The sequence below is a fragment of the Rhipicephalus sanguineus genome, chromosome 1 (genome assembly GCF_013339695.2).
Source record: "Rhipicephalus sanguineus isolate Rsan-2018 chromosome 1, BIME_Rsan_1.4, whole genome shotgun sequence".
NCBI classification, from domain to species: Eukaryota; Metazoa; Arthropoda; class Arachnida; order Ixodida; family Ixodidae; genus Rhipicephalus; species Rhipicephalus sanguineus.
Genome location: NC_051176.1, coordinates 108,066,469 through 108,090,206, shown reverse-complemented (window position 1 = coordinate 108,090,206; position 23,738 = coordinate 108,066,469). Strand labels below are relative to the sequence as shown.

At 46.8% G+C, this 23,738-nt stretch overlaps 1 protein-coding gene across 2 annotated transcripts in view; it reads right to left on the bottom strand.

Moving 5' to 3' along the window:
- Positions 1 to 211: 211 nt before the first annotated feature.
- LOC119395328 (uncharacterized) overlaps positions 212 to 23,738 on the bottom strand; it is an 81,430-nt gene continuing 57,903 nt past the window's right edge. Inside the window, exons 2-3 of one of the 2 annotated variants that reach the window (XM_037662491.2) lie at positions 14,721 to 15,146; positions 212 to 7,662 (exon numbers count right to left, since the gene is read on the bottom strand). In XM_037662491.2, coding sequence (XP_037518419.1) covers positions 7,447 to 7,662; positions 14,721 to 15,146 — 642 coding nt within the window. In that variant the 3' untranslated portion in view covers positions 212 to 7,446. The remainder of the gene's footprint in view (positions 7,663 to 14,720; positions 15,147 to 23,738) is intronic. The other variant, XM_037662492.2, reaches the window with a different exon arrangement.

Below are 23,738 nucleotides of genomic sequence, written 5' to 3'. Positions count from 1 at the left end.
AGGGGAGGCACTATCTGTAGATGGAGGCTGGTGCTCTTGGCTTGTCCAGTAATCTTCGTCGGTGCTAGCCACGCTGGGCGACGTGCAGCGCTAATTCCCGTCATCACTGAACCGGACGTCGGCATTGCGCGCCAACGCCAATTGGCCGTGAGCGAAGCGCAAGGCGTTGCCGCGGCTTTCGTTTAGTTTCTTTCCCAATAACAGACAAATAAACCGGCAAATACCTTTATTAACGAATTTCATGGCTCGTACAAATATTATTAATAATAATAGTATACAAAATAAAATAAAAACCAGAACAAAACATGATAAAAACACGCATAACTTCTTTCGTGCACATCCGTGATGCTCAACAGAGAGCAGCGGCACTAAAAGAACAACAATAATAATAACAGCAGCAACAACAAACAGCAACAACAACAACAACAACAATAGGCACTCACAGCAATAAAAATGCTCTTTAGAAGGAAAGCTGGACTAATAATATCTAGGGCTCAAGGTCCCGGTGTTCAGCTGTGGCTAAATTCGGAACAACGTCAGGCTGCTCTTATAGTAAAAGCTTGCAGTATGTATAAGGTCAAATGCTTGCATTGTGGCTCCGTGCAAAATCACTTGACGGCTACACACTGCAAGTATTCGTTACGAGGAATAAACTTCTATTGAAGCCAGCAGTTTAGTTGGCTGGGCCTATAGGCCTCCCACGTGGGGACGTCGAGGTCTTGCCTCTTCGCCGCCTCGAGGGCTTGCTGGGTAGCGAATACATTTTTTTTTAACAATTTAAAGATTTTCATTTTATTGTAGTCACGAAAGGAGGATAAAAAGGACATTCGCGTGCGAGCACGCATCCTTTCTGCGCTGTTTCCTTTGCAGCTATGGTAACTGCGCAGTTTATATATCCGCAGCATATTCTTCGCATCGAACCCAAAAAGCAGTGCCCGATATTTCAACGTTCGTTAAGAGGTAGTACATCCATTGAACATATCGCGATGTTGAGAAGCGCCTCTAGAAAACCTTGCACCAAGACTGACCTCTCTCTGACTCTATAAATAAGTCGCCTATCTGTCTGTCCTGCCCAGAGTGCGCGTTCAACTGGCAACCTCAAAACAAGGGCTGACCCTGCAAGTACTGCGAACACAGTGCAAAGCCCGCTCTGAGCTAGTAGCATACGAAAAAAAAAAATTGCTGTAAGGAAACTATAAGAAAGGTCGTACGGCCAGAGCATCTGGCTGTACGCCGCGACTAAATAAATTCCGCAGCTTCAATCGTTTAGGAGCTGCATCATTATGTGCATTGACCGACCAACCGACCGGCTGGATAATAGTGGTCACAGGGTATCAGATAGTCTATCGAACATACAGTGATACCGATGTGTGGTGACTACACATACAGGGCCATGCACTATACTGCGCGCACAAGGCCGCTCTGTAACACGCGTGATATCTTCAAGGGCAATCACGACACGTATTGATGGAGAAATCAAGCAAGCTTTGCTCCTTGATTTCTCCGTTTCTCCTGACTTCTCCTTCTCACACTTAATAGCGCCCGAAAGAACTTCTGTCGGTGTAGGATTACGATGATACGAAAGGGTCATAATTTGTCTCGCAACTACCACATATGCAGACGAATAATTGCGATTCAAATCCACGGTGCACATTTGAGCGACCGACGGACGTACTGCGCAGTCGAGGTATGCGGCGAAAAGAAACGTATTACGTTATACCTGGATGTTCCGCACGTGCGTTAGGAAACTATTCTGCGCATATAGGTAAATGGAATACACGAGCTTGATTTCAGCGCTCGTTGAAGGTGCGGTGTACGTGCAGTCTCGAATTGCTACTCAAGGGCGTGTTGTTGGCTACGTGCCACGTTCTCTCTCTCTTTCCTGTTTGATGGCATAGTAACCAAGTAAATTTTTCCGAAATATTTTGCCTACGTATGCGAATATGCGATGTCAGCCGAATACGGGTAACACGGCGATTCACTGATGCAGCCGCAAGAATCAAGAACCGTACATGCTGTTTCGCTAGACAGAAACGTTAACCACAGGATTTGTTTGTACGCTAATTTAGCATTTCAGTGCTCATTGATTGCCTTCTGCAGCTTTCCTTTTGCTAACGTATGTATGTATGTATGTATGTATGTATGTATGTATGTATGTATGTATGTATGTATGTATGTATGTATGTATGTATGTATGTATGTATGTATGTATGTATGTATGTATGTATGTATGTATGTATGTATGTATGTATGTATGTATGTATGCATAACTGAGGAGGACGGACTAATAATGCTGATATAACTAACGTATAACCAAATTTTTATCGAAAGAACATGTTTTTTCAACAAAACTCCGCTTGTTGGTCTGCGCCCATGCATTGTCTTTGCTTGTCCCGTGGGTTAGCGGTCTCCAGAAAAGTTTCAAGAATACACTTTCGGCCTCGTTAATTAAGCTTTTAGTTTATAAAACACATTCTTCGATCCGCACAAGGTGTTTCAGAACACTGTCATAGTGCAAAGTTAAATTACGTGTGGAATCGTGTATCGATGGCGATTTGTAGGAATCCATACTTTAAGTAAGAATCCATATTTGTTCGTAGCATTCACAAGCATTACACATAACGTATGACCTTTGCGTGACGTCACACGATATCTGTAATGAAACGTCTCAAGTGTAACCTCGCATAAATTAGGCCTCGATATTAACGCAGACAGGGATATTGTTATCCTGTCTGTTAGCCATTGCTGTATCTGACTCTGGCTGAAATTGCAGATATATTTTTCAGTAAACTTTGACGCCTGCGCGGCGACAGCCTGTCTCCCCGTAGAATGAGAAACTCTTCATGACCACGCTTCTAATTTATTGTAATTCTACGTTTAAGTTAATCGCCTGCTCTGTTGAGCTGCATGCCTCAGAAAGGCCTTTTCAATGTATGCGTCGTGTGAGTATGAGTCAGGCCTTTTTATTTTAAAACAAAGAGTCGTACCGCCAATCCATCATGTTCAATACCTCATGTCACTGTACCGATTATGCAACATTCGCAAGGCGCCAAGTTCCTTCTTAGAATAAGTTTGCTGTGCTTACAAGTGCTGCCACATAACCTGATGGCCGTTTCTCTTGCAGTTTTACGTCAGCGTGTTACGACGTTGATACTTCAAGACCCCATGCATACATCATGGGCGAACAACGTGCTTACACATCAGCGCCGGCGTTTTTAAATGGAAGGCATAGGAACAATGCAACTATGATCGAAGCCATAGGGGCCTATGCTTATTGTAAGCGCACTATACGGATCGTTTTTGACCTCGAAAGGTCCACGCGACGTATCGAGTGGATTTGCGCTACAGTCATTTCCTCACACTATGTCATGCAGCAATTAATTAGTTTAAGTGAAGGAAGTGAGTGAAATTTACGGACAGATAGTGCCCGCTACGGCTGGTATTTCGTCTGCACTGATGTAACTGAAGCCAATTTTGTTAGCAGTAGAAAGCGTTTCAAATAAAGTGAAATTGAACTATGTCGCATAATATGCCTCTGACGCACAGTTCGGTTCAAAGCCACCGTTTGAAATTTGAAGCGCAAGTGCCTCCTATAATAACGGCAAAGCGTGGATCAAGGGGCTGCGAAGGCGTCATCTTTACCCCCCCGGTAATGGTTCTTGATCCTCCTAGATATTTGCGTTAGTAGACCCAGGGCCCCACTGCAGAAAGCCAGTCTTACGAGAACTAGAACAAAGACTGGGTGGCATATCAGCATCAATAGTAAGCAAAGAAGTATTGCAAACTGAAATCTATATACTGGGTCTTTCAGCTGACTCCGGCCAAGCTGTAAAAGATGTATGCGCGCATTGCAAGAACGCGTACAACTTAGCATTATTCATTGTCCTCTTGACCAATTCAGAGTGTTTTTTAAATGAGCTTAGATAATTACTTAGCAATAATTAATCAGCCAACTTTTAAAGTATTCCTGTTAACGCGACATCTTCATTAGAAAAGCCGTGGAGCACATTTCTTTCCGGTAGAATACATTTTCTTTCCGGTAGAATAGCCCCTGTGGTTTGAATATTTTCGAGCTGCAACGAAAGTGTGCGAGATCTGAAAAAAATATCACGTGACTGAGCTCTTGCGCGCAGTGACACTAGCGCCCAAAAACGTGCTCACAGCGAACGATCGATGCCGCACGCAGACAGAATATATGAACAGACCACTAGCTTAAAGGATAAGCGTTGACCACATCCTTCGTTTTCGATACATCGCAGTAAGCCGGCATAACAATCTTGATGTCTATGTTTCCTGTCAGCGAACGCCGACACAGCTTCAAGAAAATAGCAGCGTCACTTGTCCTGTATATTTCTATTGTCCGGCTTAGTACACTGCTTCGAAAGAGAAGCAATCTCGATCAGAATAAAAGTCAAGGTAATTCACTGTATTCGATCCACCTCCGTTGCTCAATGCCTGATCTTGTCTTCGTTCTGCGTGCAGCATCGATCATTCATTGGTAGCACGTTTGAGGGTTGTCTTAATGTTGCCGTGCGCAAGCGCCTAGTCACGCGGTACTTTTTTTTATGTTTCGCGCACCTTGTTAGAAGCCTGGTAGAATTATAACCAGAGTAGCTATTATCACGGAAAGAAATTGTTTTGACACTAATTAATAGGCTCTACAATTTCTCCACGTCCGCTATGCCAGTACAGTGGTTACAGTGCTCGGCTGCTGACGCGAAGGCCGCGGGTTCGATCCCGGCCGCGGCGGTCGCATTTCGATGGAGGTGTAATGGTAGAGGCCCGTGTACAGTGCGACGTCAGTGCACGTTAAACACCAGGTGGTCGAAATATCCTGAGCCCTCCACTATGACGTGCCTCATAATCATATCGTGGTTTTGGTTCATAAAACCCCATTCGTTATTATTAGTATTGCAATTTCTCCTCTGTAATTTCTTGTCTGTATACTCTGTATATCTCCTCTGTGAAATAACAAATTAAGTGTCTTTCGAAAAAGCGTGCAAAAGCGTGCTCGAAGTACTAGTGAACACCAGGTCTAGATGAATATAGTTAAAAAAATTGCTAATAAGGGTGAAATAGTATATATATTTTTACAGAGACGGTATTCTCGCTGCACCAAAAAATAGAAAGAAAAAAAAAACCCGCCGCGGTGGTTATGGTGCTCGACTGCTGGCCCGATGGTCGCGGCAGATGATAGTTTTCAGCGATCGTCTCACACGGAACGATTTGCTAAACAGCTGCGCTGTTAAAAAAAAAAAAGGTAGCTGAAAGAAGTGGCAATGTCATATATGCAGGAGTAAATGCATCTTTGCCAGGAAAGCTAACTGGAAGAGCAGAGTCAAGGCTCGAAATAAGAATACACACTTCTCACGGCAATACATACTTGCCGACATGCCGCCAAGAGTTCAGAATATAGGCTAGTCATTTGCAAGCACAAAACGTTCAAGGAAAAAGAAAAACACAGCACTGACTGATCGAGATATCAATTATTCGGTAGGCCAACACATTTATTTGCAATTGGTGTGTTATGGTATGGTGTACGAGGTGAAAAAAAAAGAGAAGCCTGCAGGGAACGGTAGCATTACCTAAAGATACAACAAAAAAGTCTTTTGGCAACTATACTGGAGTTTTTTTTTTCTAAAGAATTTTGGCAGCGGTCAGCGTGTTACGCTTTTATTAGAGCTGTGTGTTGACGTCTCCTCCCCGGCTTCGGATTCATTTTTACGGGGAAGACGACGTCCCGGCTGTCGTATAGCACGACATCACCGAGCTCATGTGTTGTCCAGCGCCATCTGTTAGAGACAGACTTCGTTTGATACGTAAGAGAACGTGCTTGAAAGCTGCTGCTGCTTGTGAGCTTCGTTGTCTTGTTCTTTTTTTTAAACAGTGCTGATCTCGCACGCCGAACGGGCCTTATCTATCGACAGACTACAATGTGGAGGCAGTCTGCCATCGCTGCGGATGTCCAATTATCCGGCACTCTTGTTGTTGTACGAGGGAAAACGCAACTGTCAGTAACGTACTCGTTCGGCAGTGCGTGCTAAGCAGCGAAAACCATTGGCGCCTGTTGACATACAAAGCGCAAAGCAAACGCAGACGCACACACTTCGCGCGTTAAAGATAGCCGTAATTGGGACTGTACACGAGACATATACAAACAACAAATGCGACATGTTTTGCAGCATGCGTTCGCAGTAAAGCGTCAAAAGGCGAGCGCTTGTAGAAAGCGCCAAGCCGTCGCGCTGAAAAAGTTAAGCCTCGGAAACATCTGTCAGAAACACTTATATGCACATAAACAAAATAGCATAAATACACTTTCGCATAAACACTTTTTTCCAGCGACCAAAATAAATCGCGACACTTTCTCTGCGCTGGAGAGGAACCTCCGAGATACGTCGGGGGCTCACTTCGTGAAGAACAGCAGACCTACGCGTATTGTTGCCACGGGACAGTGCGCGCCCCTAAAGAGCTACTATGCAGCAACGTTACAATATGGGTTCGACGAGTACAACCAATTATGAAAGGATGCCATGCAAGGCTGGTTCCTGTTATCTTATTTTTATATGTTTCCTTATCCTCCGTGTAGTGGCGGGTCGCGAAGCGACGACGACCAGTGGTGTGGCGCATCGAAAACTCGGAAGGAGCGAATTCGGCAGTTTTGCCTCGTCCAGCAACCCTAACTCTCAACGCATGCCTTACGAAACGCTTGTGCCTGTCGCGTTTCAAGTCCATCGCGTCGCCTTACTATACCTGTCACCTGGCCCACATTCTGTATAGCCAGCAACCGACCATCACTTTTCACGCCAAACTATCGGACGTCGATCAATACAGCGGTCGTATCTGTTTCGAGCTTGAAAGCGCCACGTAAGACAACTATTTAAAGAAATGTAATAATTTGTAGTGACTTTGATCAGGAGAACCGATCACTTGCGCAGCGGGTTTGAAACCTTTGACAAAGACTGCGCCTGAACGCTGTGCCGCTGCCTAATATACGAGACCTTCTTCACCCGTCACACAACGTGTAGCGAAGCAAAGTTTTCCTTTCAAACTGAAGCCGGGCACTCGTTTACGTCACGGAAGAGGAAAGCCGTAACAGACTAGCAGACAGGACAATCCTCGTATCGCGTTTCCTCTCTCTCGGTATTCATCTTTAACGCTGCACTTTCAAGCACGAACGCCGGTCTGTATTACAGAAGCTAGCCCAGCAAGAAGAACTCTTCGAGTTCAGACGCCTGTTGCTCTACAGTAGGACCACTGGAACATGGATTACAAGGGCGTTCCGCAGTCGTGCCGCGGTGTGGGCGCGAGTGCATTCCGTGCTATATAGTGGGACTGTTTCTTGCGAGCATTGTGCAGGGTGGGACGATGAGTAAACATATAGTCTCGGTGGGAAGTGCGGTGGTGCTGCAGTGACAGGTGTCGAGGGCTTTTGTCGACGACAGTCGGTCACCGGATGGTCGCTTGCTGCTGCTGCTTCGGCGACGGCAGCGCCGCGGTGGACGTCGCCAGTCCCGAGCTGCGCCAGCCCAGATACGGCGGCGCCCGCAGCGACCGGTACACCCAGGGCCTGACGGAGCTGCGGGACGAGCCTTTATCGCGGAAGGTGACCCGTTTGGGGATCACCAGATTCCTCCGCTCAGCCGGCAGCGATGTCTCAGCTGTCTGCGAGAAGATGAGGGCGCGAGAATGAAACAAACGGTACTTGACAGGCGCATCAACATTCCTGAGCCAGTGGTCGGCACAACAGTGATATCGGTCGTTCTACGAGCCAAAACCGCGATACAGTTATGAGGCCCGCTGTAGAAGAGGGCTGTGGAAATTTCGACTACCTGGGGCTTCTTATGGAACCGAAATGCCAAGAACACCTGTGTATTCAGATTTAGGTGCACGTTAAAGAACTCCAGGTGATCGAAATTAATTCGGAGTCCCCGAATTCTGCTTAACCTGCTGCACTGTCTCGGGCCTCGCGGGAGACTGAATTCTGTGACTGCGGCCCGCTAGCTGAGGTGAGTTTGAGACATCTGGCCTATATACTACACACCACTCGTCTGCTAACGCTTTGTTCTAAAGATGGCCTGCTCAGAGGAGCTAACCTATCCTACTCCATAAATATATGGTTATCAGAGCTTCCTGTTCGTAACAATTGTTTGTCTCGAGTGTAAGGTACTTGGCTACACGTCATCCCGTTCATTATTTGCGAATGGTCCATGCAAGTTCTTGCGAACTGTTTTCGGGCGCCGTTCGCAAGGATTGCAGCTGAGCGATGATTTGTCATGTCCGTGATAACAGATGCCTAGTCTCAAACTTAATGGCATAGAGCGATACGCATACAGCTACGCACGAACTCTGGCAGCACGGAAACTCATACCAGAAGTCTCGCTACGAGGAAGAAAAAAAAAATTCTATATCTCGGCTTCTGAGAATAAGGCCGCGTCTCACGCTCGGCTGGCTGGGGGAGCTCCCCGTTCAAGCCGAAAGCTGAACGTAACACACACAAGCACAACAGAAACGGAGCACGCATTACGCCTGCAACAATGACCACTGGTTTCGAAGTTGATTCGCGTATAAAGACGGCGCGATACGGTTCATTTCTCACCGCCGAAGTGCATTCCGGAAGGGTAGCTGCCTTACTTCGGGCAAACTATACTTAAAAGCAGTTATTCGTTTCCGAATGACGGAATGTGGTGTAGCTTACAACCACAACCGTCGGTTACGGTGTGGAGAGGGTGCCTTCGACCCCTCCCACTTCCTTGGCCGAGTCTAGGCCGCAGACATTAGGCCGCTACAACTACCGGCTGCATTTTGTTCTGGACGTGTAGTATACGGCAGGAACTGCATCATACATGAATATACTTTCTTGTTATGAATAAATAATGAGTGATTGTTTATTCATAAACAATCAGTCAATCATTCTTCGCTTCCCGGCAAAATGAAAAAAAAAAAAATTAAGGCGGCTTATCACTAGGGGTGCCAGGAAGTGCGGAGCTGGGCAGCCTTTGATTCTCTTCGGTTTCCTCTTTCTTTATTTTTCACTTTTTTCGTTGTTTTCCTGTCTTTTTTCTCTCTTCATGTCTATTTACTTCTTCTTCTCTCTTTATCTATTTACTTCTCTTTCTTGCTCATTCTATTTTTCTTGCTATTTGTCCCTTTCTTTCTCTCTCTTTATATTTCTCTCTTGCTTCCGATTTTTTTTTCTTTTTTTCATACGTGGTTTTGCTTGCGTTACGCTAAGCGATGACAGCATACGACAGTCCGGGCCCCTAAAGTTCTCCGCACTTATTATCATCCAGGCACTCGAAGAACAAGAGGAAGAATACTTCTCCTTGGCGCGATCGTGCTCTCAATATGCAACAGATGGCTATGCTATTCGTGGTTTTGTCTGCGTTACGCCAAGCTACGACAGCATGCGATGACAGCATACGACAGCATACGACAAGCCGGGCCCCTAAAATGCTCCGCACTTAAAATCTGCGCATCCATGTAAGGGGACCTCGCAAACATCGGATCGTAAAATGTGTGAACTGTAACGCATTCTACGACGAATTTATTTATTTATTTATTTATTTATTTATTTATTTATTTATTTATTTATTTATTTATTTATTTATTTATTTCGTAAATACTGCCGACCACTCGTTTGAGGACATAGGCAGGAGTGGGTCATGCATCAAGGAAGCAGAAATGATCGCACAATAGCAATAGCTGCGTAAGGCAAGTCCACAAGTGCAGAATGTTTCGAAGAACTTGATTAATCTCGGAACACCACTGCATCTAAGTTAAAGATTCACCGACGATTACGATACTGCCTAATGCGATTTCTGAGCGCAGCTTCGTGTTGGTTAGATGCCAGTGGCTCGTGATATCGACAGACTCCGCGTTCGTTCTCTTTCGTCCTTGTTCGCTCTATCGGTCACGCCGCCGACGCCAACGGCGACGCCGCTCAACGCAGGAACGGGCGCCTAAGAGCTGCGCTCTAAAAAAAAAAAAAGAACAAGAACAATTTCGACTAAAGTGCCGATACTCATACATTTGATAGGTATCGCGGTAGGTCCCGAAACAAAACGGTGCCGTGTCGTGCACGAGACTTGCAATAAAAAAAAAGGCATTTCTTTTCTATACTTCCTGTGCTGATATACTGGAGACCTTGCCGCTCAACCTTGTGTGAGCAACAATATAGAGCTGAATTGTGGCAGTTATGCTTCGGCGTCATCGATGCTTTTCGTGTTGATGACCACACTAGCGTTTTGGTGATTCCTCCGTTCTGGATATGGGGGAGCCGTGTTGGAGGCTTATAATCATCACCGCGTCATGCTTGCCTCGTTCTTTCTGAGGACGCTGTTTTCCCGGAAACGACGACGAAAAATTACGCACGAACGTATTACCATGCAATCTTCTAAAGAACGTCACCTTTGCAACACACACAGCGTCGCAGTGGCGTATCTAGGATTTTTTTTTTCCTGGAGGGGGCTTAAACGTAAGCAATATGGTAAGGGGTGGAGGTTTTGGTCCAAGACACAGTGATATGAGGCGTGATGTTGAGTTGTCCCGGTAAATAAATAAATAAATAAATAAATAAATAAATAAATAAATAAATAAATAAATAAATAAATAAATAAACTTTTATTACGTGCATTTCGGATGCAAGGAACCCCTGACTATGACGCGTTGACACATTCGGAGGTTCACATTTAGGGTACAGTTACCAGCCATGAATGGTGGGAGGTTTTATGTAACGGTTATAAAAAAAATCATCACAGAAAGCTAGACTATCAGGTCAGGTTTCGTGATTTTACACGCAGGCATAAAAAAAAAAGCACGCACACGATAGAGACGAAAAGGGCGACATAGGATTTTCGCTGTTACTTCCGCCTGTGCCGTGCCCATGTAATTTACGCCTGCCTTCTAATATGAACTATATATATATTTATATATCAAAGATACTGCCTGCTTGTCGCAAAAGTCTGTTGTGAAAATGGCCCGAGGGAAAAAAAATGTATCGTGCAGTAGGTTCCTTTAAGATTTGTTTCAGTGGTACTAGAAAAAGCTTTCGAGAAGCAGTGTCACTTGCTGTAGGAATGATCCACGCGGGAAATAATACCCATTACGGAGTCTAACGCAGTCAATCCTCCTAGCATCAAATACCGGGACCATATCTTGAAGGAATGCATTGAAATAGTGTCCTATTTTGCTCGAAATGTAACGACTGTATTCGGGAAGACACGGTTTAAGCTTTATTTTTCGCGTTCGCCATGCATGAAGACATTTTTTCCTTAATGGGAGGGTGAGGCTGTGTTATAGGCGAGCAAGAGGACAAAGGAGAGGAAGTGACGCTTTATAAGGGCTTCTTAAAACCACTTCATCGAGGGAGAGTTGAGGGGGGGTAACCTCCACACTGTTTTTCCCACACGTCACACTCACGTTCTAGAGAGAGAGAGAGAGAGGGAATGTAGGAAAGGCAGGGAGGTTAACTAGACTATGCGTCCAGTTTGATCCCAGAAAGCCACACGAGCCCTCCTGCGGTACTTGAAAAGAACCCTATTGAGCGACCGCCTGTGAAACTCGGCACTGTGTGTGTGTGTGATGTGACGTTCTAGAAAAACACACTACGCACTGACGTGTGGGAAGAACGTCAGTGTGACGTAGACAGACCTACGAGACGAAAATTTATCGTGCGGTGATCCATTACTTGGTTAGGCAGAAGACACATCCAGTGTGTGGGCCAAGCGCTGCAGTTTTACACTCTCAGAAAAAAAGAAGAGTCCTTTGTTCTTTCTGAGTCCTGACATGCGCCGTGTATGACTCTCCTTAAAGTGACAGGTGCACTCTCTTTGGAGACCATTATGCTCTCTTTGGAGAGTCATGGGACTCAAAAGAGAGTTAACGGGTGTCCTTAAAAGAGAGTCATATACGTGACAGGTCAGGACTCACCGAAAGACGTCACACATACTCGCTTTTTAAATGCGAGGCATTTCTTAGCGATCCTTTAGCACTTTGAGTGTTTCTTTCTTTCTTTCTTTCTTTCTTTCTTTCTTTCTTTCTTTCTTTCTTTCTTTCTTTCTTTCTTTCTTTCTTTCTTTCTTTCTTTCTTTCTTTCTTTCTTTCTATCTATCTATCTAGCCGCCTAAGTCTAGGTGCTGTCATGATCGCCTCCTTAACTTGGTGAAGACCAAAACTGGCATGGGAGGGTAAGAGGCTTTGTCGAATATGACTGTCGGGTCATGACATGAATAACGGGAAAATCCTGTCGCGTACGTCGTCAAACCCTTTCCTCCAGACACGTGTGGCACATACCCGTTTGCCACGGGCCACGGTGTACGGGTATGCGCCACAGGTGATTGACAGTTTATATCTACCCGGGAACGGCGAGAGCAGACATTGGTAATTTAAGTTCGAGAGCGTTAAAAAAACGGACTTCGGCAGCGTTGACCAGACGAATGGAAAGAATAACAACTAAGATCCCAGCAGGAATCCAACCCAAACGTTCAGGTATTCTACGTACCACAGAGCCACGCCAGATCTATAATCCGGTTTGTAAAAACAGCCTATGCAGGCGTAATGTCGGTGCAACGTCAATTGTGGTTATGGTGCTGGCTATCTAATTTTACAAGAAAGCAATAAACACTACATGATATTCCTACTATACAGGCGTCATATCAGATTAACGTCTGTGGTTCCAGTGTTCGCTACGCTTTTATAGCAGTCTAATAAGCGTTGCATTTGTATTCCTATGATTCAGCAAGCTATATTGAAGCATTGCTCGACCCCGGAGGAATACATCAACGAAAGTTGCGTGTGATATTCGTATGATTGCACCATAAAGTGCACTTAGTTTCGATAATACTGACGTATGTACTTAACGTAAGGGCTGACGTTACGTCGCACCATAAGTTACCCTTTAAACGCCAGTGTTGTCGATGTGCCTGGTAAGACCAAGATGTGCACACATCTACTACACTTACAAAAACACGTCGATCCACCTCGTAATGTTTGGCTCAAAGCCATAAAGTACCGCATAGAAGTACTCGGTGACTGCTTCGCATGAAACCGATTCCCACAACGCGTGGGATCTGCCGAATTTTCTCAGAGGGTATACGCCGGTGCACCGGTGATTGAATGCTGTGGTGCGAGAGATGTGTAGCGGCGGTAGCGAACAAAGAATTTCCTTCGCTCTGCGTGAAGGCTGAGGGTGACAGCGACGCAGTGGCGTCGGCAGCTTGAGAGAATGACAAGATACACGAAGCAAAACCTAGAGTCGAACTCTAAATTGTTATATATAGCTGTATAATTAACAGATTACCGCTGCTCTATCTGCTACAAACTCAAGGCCGAAATTGCAAAGATTTTCGCCCGTAAGAGCTCCTTGCCATTGGTCAGCCTGCTATGACAATGATATGCCCAGTACGGTTGATGTAACCAGTGTCCTTATGCAGCGCTAAAAGACGAAGACGTAGAACAGAGCAAAGGACGTCTTCTTCATTTAGCGCTGCATCAGCCATCGAAGTATTCCAACCAGCCCAACTTTCCATTCTACTGCGATATTGGCTGAAAATTTCGCCCACGAACAATTCTAGCGTAAGTAGTTTTTGTATATACAGGCCTCTGTTGCTGCGAGAGCAGCAGGTTTCGCAGGTGACACGTAAGAACAGTTTCGTAAGAGCAACCTTGCAAAAACAACTTCAGCAAGATGTATCTTTCCACATTCGCGGAAACCACTAGTGATTCGAGCAAAGATGGAGAGGGAAATACAGAGGGAGAGAGAAAAGGCGGCTGATAGCTTGTTTCACACATCGTTTTTACGAAGGGCGAAAAAAACTTAAAGGTCCTTATTTTTTTTTTTTTTTTTTGCTGAACTCATGACGTATAAGACCTGAAACAAGCGGTCGCTCTGCCAAGGTGCTCGGTGGTACGTGACGTAGAGCTCACAGTGAAATGAGGTGTCGGAATTTCTAACGTATGTAATATTATTCACGAAACCACTATTTTATAGTAATGGGGCATCAAGGACAAAGGCGTTTCTGAACAGTCTCAACCAACGCTCGCAGACAAAAATCTAAGAGCGTTGGTCTCGAAGTCTGGTGTGACGGAGACTTGAGCAGGGTAATTCAGGTGCGAGGACGCACGGTGCAGGGGCCCCAAATGTTTCAGATGGTGGGCTCGCAGACAATATCAGCGCCAATATCAGTAGCGCGAGACACATCGGATCGGAAGCCCTCCATAAAGAGTAAAGGCGAACAAAGTGCGCCATTATTTGCGTGGACAGACTTATGTAACATCGGTCCATGGCGCACATGGCTGCCTGTACATTTTCCATTTACAAGTGACATTTTGCCAGCACACAGCCCTACATTCACATTCTAGCAAGTGAGGTCGCAGATCCCTTGTTCGTATAGGGGGGTTTGAGACACCCCAGACACAATTGACTTCAAGCACTGGTTATAACTGCATGGGTATAATTCTGTTTTCGTTTGGTCATTGACAAATCGGTCAAGAATTTGTAGATGAGTGGGCAGCCCACTTCTGTTGCCTCTCTCTCTCTCTCTCTTCGCTTTCATATCCTTCCTTTTCTCACTCAATCGCACACGCGTGTACACGAGTAAAAACGAAATACAAGTAATGCCTGCATGTAAAGACGAGAATTCACAACGTTCGGCAAGCAGATGCCATGAATAGACGCATTGCACACACACTATTGCACGCAAACTCAACCAGCGGGAACGAACCTGGGCAGGCCGGAGACCTGTCGGCTGCTTGGCGTCCTTGCCCGGAAGCGCGCGCCACTTGGGCCACTGTGGCGCTGCGCCATCGTCTCCGAGCCAGGGATGGTCCCTCCTGGGAGGCCTGTAGTGCTGGCGAAACCAGTCGGGCAGTTCGAGCTTAAGCAGGGCTCGCTGCACGCGCCTGCTGGCCTCTGGAGTCCTGGATCCTTGCGGCGGCTGAGGGTCTCGGCCGCGCGCCGTCGACGCCAGGACAGCGGCGGCGGCCATGCCCGAGGCTGCTGCCCGGCTCTCCGCCGCGTCAAGCTGCGCTCTTGGAGATACGCCGACGACGCGACAGCTGTCGCTGGGCCCCTTGGGTGACGCAGTCGGCACGGGGAGCCGCCGGGCGTACTGCGTCGTCGTCGGGGCCTGAGCTGGAACGCCGCGCACCTGCAGCGGGAGGGGGGGTCGACAAAGGGGTGCAATAAGCCACACGCGGGAGCCTCGTTAAAATTTTCAGCGCGAACGGCAAAGAACGCGCGAAATGAAATATAAGAAAAAGGGGCGAACACGTACCCGCAAGCACGGCCACAGTTTGTTCAACGTGTACACGCGCGCGCGCTCCTTCGGACGGGATTCTAAAGAGAGGCCAATTTGCCCGCCGGAGGAGCTGAACGCCGAGAAGACGCGAGCCGAATCGGTCAAAAGGCTCGAGCCCCCTTTTGAACCTTAAGTGTGCGCCCATGGATGAATGCGCCCATTTCTGGATTATGATGACCCCGTGCGATGGGAGTGGGTGAAGTAGAAGCATATACAGGCTAGTCGTGTTTGCGGCTTTTTTTTTCTTCTTCTGCTTGCTTGCTTGTCTGTTTATACGAACACGGCCGCGGTGCGTTTCCGTCCAGCGGCCGTTATACGTATGCCCAACCCTTCTGGAAGGGAATCCTTGAGTGTCGCTTTCTTACGAACTATTGCTTTCAATTGTATATAGCTTACAGATTTCATTTAATGGAATTCATGTCTTGTCATCACTTTGCCATTATCAGTCACAAGTTAATATGCTGATGAAGTGCATCATATTTTAGAAACGCCGATGAAGAATAAAACAACCCGCGTTGTACTATTAAAAAAAAAAACAGCATAAACAACCATTGTATCTTAATTTAACAACCTAACATTGTCATAAGGGCAAAAGCTTGCGACCTTTCCTATATATATCATCAAATAGAACTGTCCCTGATAGAATGGTACCTTGCACTGGTTGACGATTCAATATCGACATGTTTGCACAGCAAATTCAAAGAAGACAGAGGACAGGACACAACACAGGCGCTTACTTCAACAAAGACTGACTTCAACTGAGTTGGAAGTCAGCGCCTGTGTTGTGTCCGCTTTTCTGTCCTCGCTCAGTTTGCGCTGTGCAAACATGTCAAAATTGTGCCGCCATTATACCGTAGCTGCGCCAGAGGTGCGCGTGTCATGGCTAATTATACGGCCAAAAAGTGGATGCAAGGCTCCTTTAAACAACGCCATCAGCGAAGCGTCAATATCTTTTAGGCATGAAGTGCGCAGAACTGCCGCAGCCATGAAAATGACCTTGCACCGCTTTCGTCGGCTTTGTACGCCGCGGCGCTCTCATTGGTAAGCCTCTTCCGCCGTGTGTGTCGTGATAGAGCACAGTTCATTGTTTTCCTATAGACATCACGGTACGAACAAGGTCGACACGGCTCATAAAGAGTCAGCGCAGCTTAAATTCGAATCACTCCTCTTATCGGCAACGCATTGTTCGCGGGAGGCGCGCGCTGAACGCATCGCGAACGGGTTGTCGTAACCAGGCAGGGCGTGCTATTTGATTATATCTTCCACAATGTAGCCAGCAGTTTGTCAGAACGATCTACTGTTGGACATAACTTTCACGCTTAAATATTGTAGACAATAAAATATTGAAGGTACGAGTAACATAACCGGCGTTGGAAATGCAGTTGTATCCTTTCAAAAGGGTCGCTTACTTCCGAAGCGGTTAGCGCTCGCTATCCGCCGACGAATCCCTATGGTGAACATAACCTAAGCAAAAGTGGCTAGAAGCAAACAGAATTGAATTGAAAACAACTTTATTTGGTCCTGCGCTGCGTCGCGCACCCATCGTCTCAGTCCCACGTAGGGACCGGCCGGCACGGCTAGAAGCAAATGACTTTAATGAGCGGAAAGCTTTGTGAATGAGCTCCAAGACACAAAAGTATCCATAGACCAACTCAGAAGTTATACCCACCCATTGATCGTTTTGCTATATAAGGCTCGAGGAATCTGAAATGGCACAAGTATCCAATCACGTGCCACCGGTGGCGTGCATGTGCACGCTGTAGCGCACAAATAAAGGTCAACCAGCCATGGCCAGTGAGCAGCGGGCTGGCCTTTACGTTTCTGGTGTCCATTTATACTCAAGTACCCATAATTCGCGTAATGAGATTGCCGCCACCAGCGCTGCTCATTAGTATATTGCCTATATTGGTGGGAAAACTCGCGCTTACGCGCCTAATGAATGCGTACAGAGGGCTGCAGCACTACAGAGCGTCTACTAACTGCGATCATATATTTTCCTCTCTCGCCGTTTTGCATAGAGCAACGCAAGTGGCGATGGCATGCGCGCACACACGTCACTGCTCTTCCACTTCTCTCACCGTGCACTGCTTTGCGACACCTCACAGCGACCGGCAGTCGCACTCAAGCCGCTGCTCACTTACGTTTCGGCGCAACCACCCACCGCAGCTGTCAAAATGGCGTGTAATAAAAATGGCGGCAACACGAGCAAGCTGCTCCTTGTGCGTAAACTGTCACCTTCCTGTCGCTTCTTCGTTTTCTTTTTCACCCTGGTTTATTTCCCCTATTTTCCTTCTTTCCCTTTCTTACTTCAGATCAACATTTTTGTTTTCGTAAGGGTTTTCTATATTGCAGCCATAACACCTCCCCCCTCGTCTCCCTCGCCCCCCCCCCCCCCCCCGCGTTCTATATTCCTCCGTGCCTCCTTCTGTACTCCTCGCTTCCAACGTTTGAAAAGACGCGATCAGCGATGGCGCGTCGCGTGCAGCGTCAGTCAGTTTCCGTCAGCGCTGTGGCAGCGGCGCGAGTCCGCTTTCGCCCGAGCTCACCATTTTGAAGAGGCTGTCACATTCGCCCGTGCCGTGTAACCGGAACAAGAGGCGGCCGACCCGCTCGCGGTCCGAAAGCGATGTGCCAACTACTTGACGGCCGGGGCCACCGCGACGACTGTCGAGCGTGAATGCGACGCCGGCCACGGGGTGTATTATACTACGCGCTCTGGCGTATCTCGAACTCGCGCATCCTGTATTTCACGGGTGGCGTGCAGATCGACGTAACGCGTGGTGACTCATCCGTTGTCTCCCCCCCCACCTCCTTCCAGCCCCTTGCTTGTTAATATACAAGCATGTATGGTCATTTGTCCCATTCGCATCACTCACCTGCTGCTGCTGCTCTCCCCCCCCCCCCCCCTCCCCTTCACTAATGCCCTGTTACCCCGGTATCCAGCACTCAATTCTCATTTTGATGTCGTTGTTTATCGTCTTTATCACGTGTGACATTTCGTTAACTCGGAAAACATTATCTGGTACATCCGCTGTGCTCCATCCACCGCAAAGTAAGGTCAGTCCTGATAAGGGCATTAATAACGGACACCGTGCGCGGGTTGTCCAATATATGTCGCACTTTAGCCACTTTAGCGCGTTCTGTGGGGCTCGTACATACATGTACGAACATGGACGTAAAGCGGATGCGAGTTGGCACATTCGTGGCCATTCAGGCTGTTCGAAAAATTCTATATTGACTCTAGACTGTTGCTAAGCGCGGCCCAAGGTTGACACACTAAATATGACGAAATCGGCCAACGAAGCGAAGCTGTCTGGTCTACCGCGCCACAAGGGGCAAGTCAATGTCATCTTGCCCTAATGTCAAGTATTGCCAGTCTGAAGACAACACAAAACAAAAAATAAAAAAAAACAATCCTGCTGAAACTCTCTTAAAGGAATCTATCAAGGTCGAATCATGCTAACTCCTCAATTTAAGTTTTCATTATACTAAGCGGTAGGATATCGACTTAGTTTCAGCTTAACACGCGTTTATACCCTATTTTGTCCGGCGTGCCTCATAATTATATTGTGGTTCTGGTACGTAAAACTCCAAAATTTTAATTTTTTTTATTATGTATCAAAGCTTAACGAAAATACTAACGCACTTTGGCCACTACACTGCCTGGTTTTCGTGCAATCCCTCTTACCGTCTATGCCTCTGAGTAAGCATCATCATTATTACCACCATCGTCATCACTGTTTGTCTCCATGGGTTCACTCCATCCATTCAATTAGAGCGAGGCGTGACAAGGACAGCCGCCATGCATATACAGAGATCACACATTGCAGGGCTTACTCTGCCGAAGCTTAAGGAGAACACCGCCAGCATGCACGGTGCGGCTGCGCTCGCGCAGAGCCCTTGCATTATCGGATGCCACTCGTTAAAAGCAATCACTGCTCCCTTTTCCTTACCCCCGTGCCGCCAAAACAACTGTTGGAGTTTTGGGAAGTGTGGCCAATTCCTTCGCACGCCGAACAAGCGGTGAGCGGGAAGGAAAATAAACAACAGCACTTTCCGCGTCGTCTCCACTCAAGCGTGGCCTGGCCTACGTAACTTCGTGCACGTTGTAGACGTATAGTGATGGACTGCGCAATTTAGATACTGTAGCCTCGTACATGTTTACGATCTGCGTTAAATGCAAATTATGCACACGAGCTACAAAGGCGGTGGTCTCGCCGCTCATCTCGCCCTCATAATTGATATTAATTACACCTCCAAAATAGAATACCTCGGTCGCGTGATTGAGCGATGTGTGCACAGTGTGTTCGTAAAGATTAAGAAGTATATTACTGCATTTTTTTTCGTTTTTTTTTCTGATTTCATTATTCCCTATACATATAGCACTTATCTACGCGCTCCTGCGTTGTAATCAGTCATGGGACCATATCATAAAAAAAAAGAATGTATATCTTAGTCCAACGAGCATATTGCTATCTTTGTGATACGGTTAATCAGTAGCTAGAACATCTAACGGCGAGGTGTACGGTTGTGTTTGACTTGCATGTGGGCTCGTGGACCGCTTACGTTTAACCACCGCGAAGGTCACAACTCTAATATGATGCCTTTATGTTTCCGTACCACACTGGTAGCACTGCTATGGCGATATACGCTGAGAGACGTCTATGCAGCGATGTCACGAGTACGGAGGTAACCTACGATGTTTGTCGAGAGACGTACGCTATTGAGACGCGTACACGCATAGAAATATATACGATACATACCGGACTAAATCTAACGATCCTGCATATCTTGTGCCACAGTGGCACACACCAATACCTAATGGCTGCAAAAATTAGTCGAGTAAATCAAGCCATTTGTTGATAAAAGGAGCTACACCATTGAAGAGGTCGCTGTGCTGTTCATATATATACCTCTGAGCCGATACTATGCGCTTACTTTTTTACGCTTGGTTTTTTTTTTTTTTTTGCTTACGCAGAACATAGAAGATGTACGCTTACTGCACTCCGTATGGGTTGTTATAAAGGGTTTATTTATGTCGGTTTGCTATAACTTGCTTACAGTGCACCGACCGACTTGCATCCGTCAAGATAGAAACCAACCCAGCAGCGACGCCAAACCCGGAGGCTTAGGCAATCAAAGCCTCGGGTTAAGGGTTCCTATACGCTACAGAACTGTCTATAATATGATATTCCTGCCAATCGTTCCATTGGACATACGGCATTCTCGAATAGCGAGCTAAAGGAAAGCTCTGTATCAGTGGCATTGGCGCATGGAGTCCCTCCTCATTTTCGACTTTTCGTGCATATATACAGCTTCGACACGGCACTCGACACCAGCTGACGCTCTTAATCAGGTTCAGTGTTCACGAAACTCTTCTTACGCAATAAGCGATTCCCCACTGGCCAGCGTTTAGTTGTCGGTTACTCAAGATGGCGATCGACACGATAATGAGATCGCCGCATCAGCGATGACCAGTCGCGTGTGGTACTTATGTATAAGAGAACGTACGTGAATAAGGGCCCAGTTTCTGCAGCATGGCGTCTGTCACAGTTTACCAAAAACATCTCCCCAATTTCATGATCTATGAGCAGATAATTGAAATTCGAAGTATCTAGCTATGCATCGCGATATGTAACATTTTTCAATGCTTTCTCATGTATTCTATCCAGTCTTTCTAACCAGTATGTCTGCTGACCGTTTCTTGTTGTTATAAAACAATGTAATGAGCTCCCAGAAGATGTTGCACGTTCTGTCAACCATAATACGTTTGTTATAGGAACTTCCAGAACTCATTCACGTGAAATGTTGTTGCTTTCGTATCCACCTCACTTCTGCTTCTAATTATATCTGAATGAGTTCAGCTGCCACTACTTATTCCTTTTTGATTTCCGTCGTTTGAAAACGCAGAGTACGTCTTCGGTTCATTGTTTCTGTAGTGCCTCTTATCTGGAAACTACAGCGCCCCCCATTACGTTATCTCGGTGTTTCGGTGCTTGCTCCACGGTTTTCTCTGATCTGTGCTTTTATTGCATGAGAGCCTATACTGTTATGTTTGGAACCTTGTGGAATCGCTGCAAATATTAATGTGAACTACAGCGCTCACTATCGCATGTTTTGTCATTTCTTAGTTATTTTCAACAAGTTATCGTGTCATTTGTTTTTACTATTCTGTCTGGAAAATACATAAATTAGCTTTTTTTTTCACATCATCCCTTACGTAATATCCTTTTCCGTTATTAGATTCATTAAAATTAATGATAACGATAATGATCCGTTTAAAACAGTCCAGTAGATCCCAGCGAAATGCCCATTTCCGCGGATCACAGGGCATAGCATACTTTACCACTCAGTACCAGGTCGCGGGTTCGTTGACCAGCAGCTATGCGGCCGCTTTCCCGTGGGAACGGAATGTAAACGCGCCCGCATACAGCGCTCTTGGTGTTCGTTATAGAACCCCAGGTGGTCATTATTATTCGAGAGCTTGAACCCCTCCATCGCTTTGGGACATAAACCGCGATCGACCAGCGCAGTCAACCATCTGAGCGACAACTCGGAGTCGCTCCACAGCAGTCGATGCGCAGCCAAGACCCTCCTTCGCTGCTGCGATCGGATTCTCGCTTATACGATGAGAAAAATAAATCGAAAAAAAAAAAACATCAAGGAGAATGATGGGTGTGGAATGCGGTGGGGGACGAGCCTTGTCTGTGTTTTTGTACGCGCAGGCTATGACGTACGCTTGCCGACACCAACGCGAGACAAGGGGTACAAAAGGTGTCGCACGGCTTAGTCGACGCCATGGATGGCTGCAGGCCAAGCAAGGCAAGATATACGCCGGACGTATGCCACGCCCGGGTTCGAGATTAACGCGCAACAAGGGCGACAAAGCGGCGGCGTTATAGACAGGCGCGGTGAATCGAGCTAGATGAGTGATGGAGCGTTCTCTTTATTTCGGTCAACAATGCAGAGTGACTTAACAGTAAGGACAGACCCGATGGAACGTCACGTGGTTGTACGCTTATGTCTGTGTACAGGTAGCTTTAACTCGTCGTCCGACGCGTAGTTAGATATACGGTCAAATATTTCGTGCAGATTCGCTATAGGGGATACCGTAGCGAATCTGCACGAAATATTTGACCGTATATCTCGAGTTACAGTGAAACCTCGGTGATACGATCACAGCTCATACGAATTTCGGGGTGATACGAATTTTTCGTTGGTCTCGGCCAAGGCCCATTGGCCTCAATGTAATGGAGTACGGTTGTTGCGAACCGATTTTCACCTAGCGATGTTTGATACGAACGTTCGATACCGCCCAGGTACGAAGACGTGCTCGCACGTGCTTGGCGCGTCCGCGCTGTCGCGGAAGACGCGCCAAGCACGTGCGAGCGCGGGAACGCAAGCGTGGGCATGCGCGCCACACCGCCAAATCGTCGGAATCACGGTGTAAGAAAAACACTTTTCTTATGGTCAGCATAAACCTTCAGAGACGCGTCCGGCCTCCGTGTGTCGCGGGTCACAACGCACCTGGTTGATTAATTCAATGTGCGCGTACGGGCCGTATATTTACGAGTGCTGGTATGATTGCCGACATCTAAAAACCTAACTGGCAATCATTCAGGATTTTTCCTGACGTTGCCGCAGCACTGACAAACAATAAATGAAAATGTACACCAGCTTTCTTTTGTCGCACGCTAAGTTTCCATGCTTTCTGGTGATACGAATTTCGGATGGATGGATGGATGAACAACTTTATTTTAGTCCTTCGGTGCGCGCGATTAGCGTGCAGCGGGCCGCTCCCACGTCGGGACAGAGAGGCCTTGCCCCTCCGCCGCGTCGCGGGCCCGATGGACAGCCCAGAGCTGTGCTTCAAGGTCCGAGCTGCGTAGAGCTCGGTCCCACTCTTCCTTGGTGGTCCTGGCCCCCGGTGCCAGGGGGCAACCCCAGAGCATGTGAGCAAGACTGGCTATTTCTTTACAAAAGCGGCACGCATTGTCAAGATGCGCGTCCGGAAAGATTTTGTGCAGGAACGCCGGATACAAATAATTTTGGTGTTCCCGTGAGATTCGTATAACCGAGGTTTCACTGTATAAGGTGCCTGCCAATCGCACTAAATAGAAAATATAGCTGACGACAAGCGTTTAATTACAACAGGCACGATTCCCAAATTCGGGCCAAATTCACAAAACGTGTCGTTCGTAAGTGTTGTTTGCCATTAAATTAGATTGTGGGGTTTTACTTGCCAAAACCACGACCCGATTATGAGGTGCGTGGTAGTTGGAAACTCCTGATTAATTTTATTACTTGGAGTTGTTTAACGTGCACTTAAATCCAAGTACACGCGTGCTCTTGTATTTCGCTCCCATCGAAATGCGGTCGCCGAGGCGGAAATCGAACCCGCGTCCCCACCACTGCGACACCTTATCTACTTCATGGCGGGTT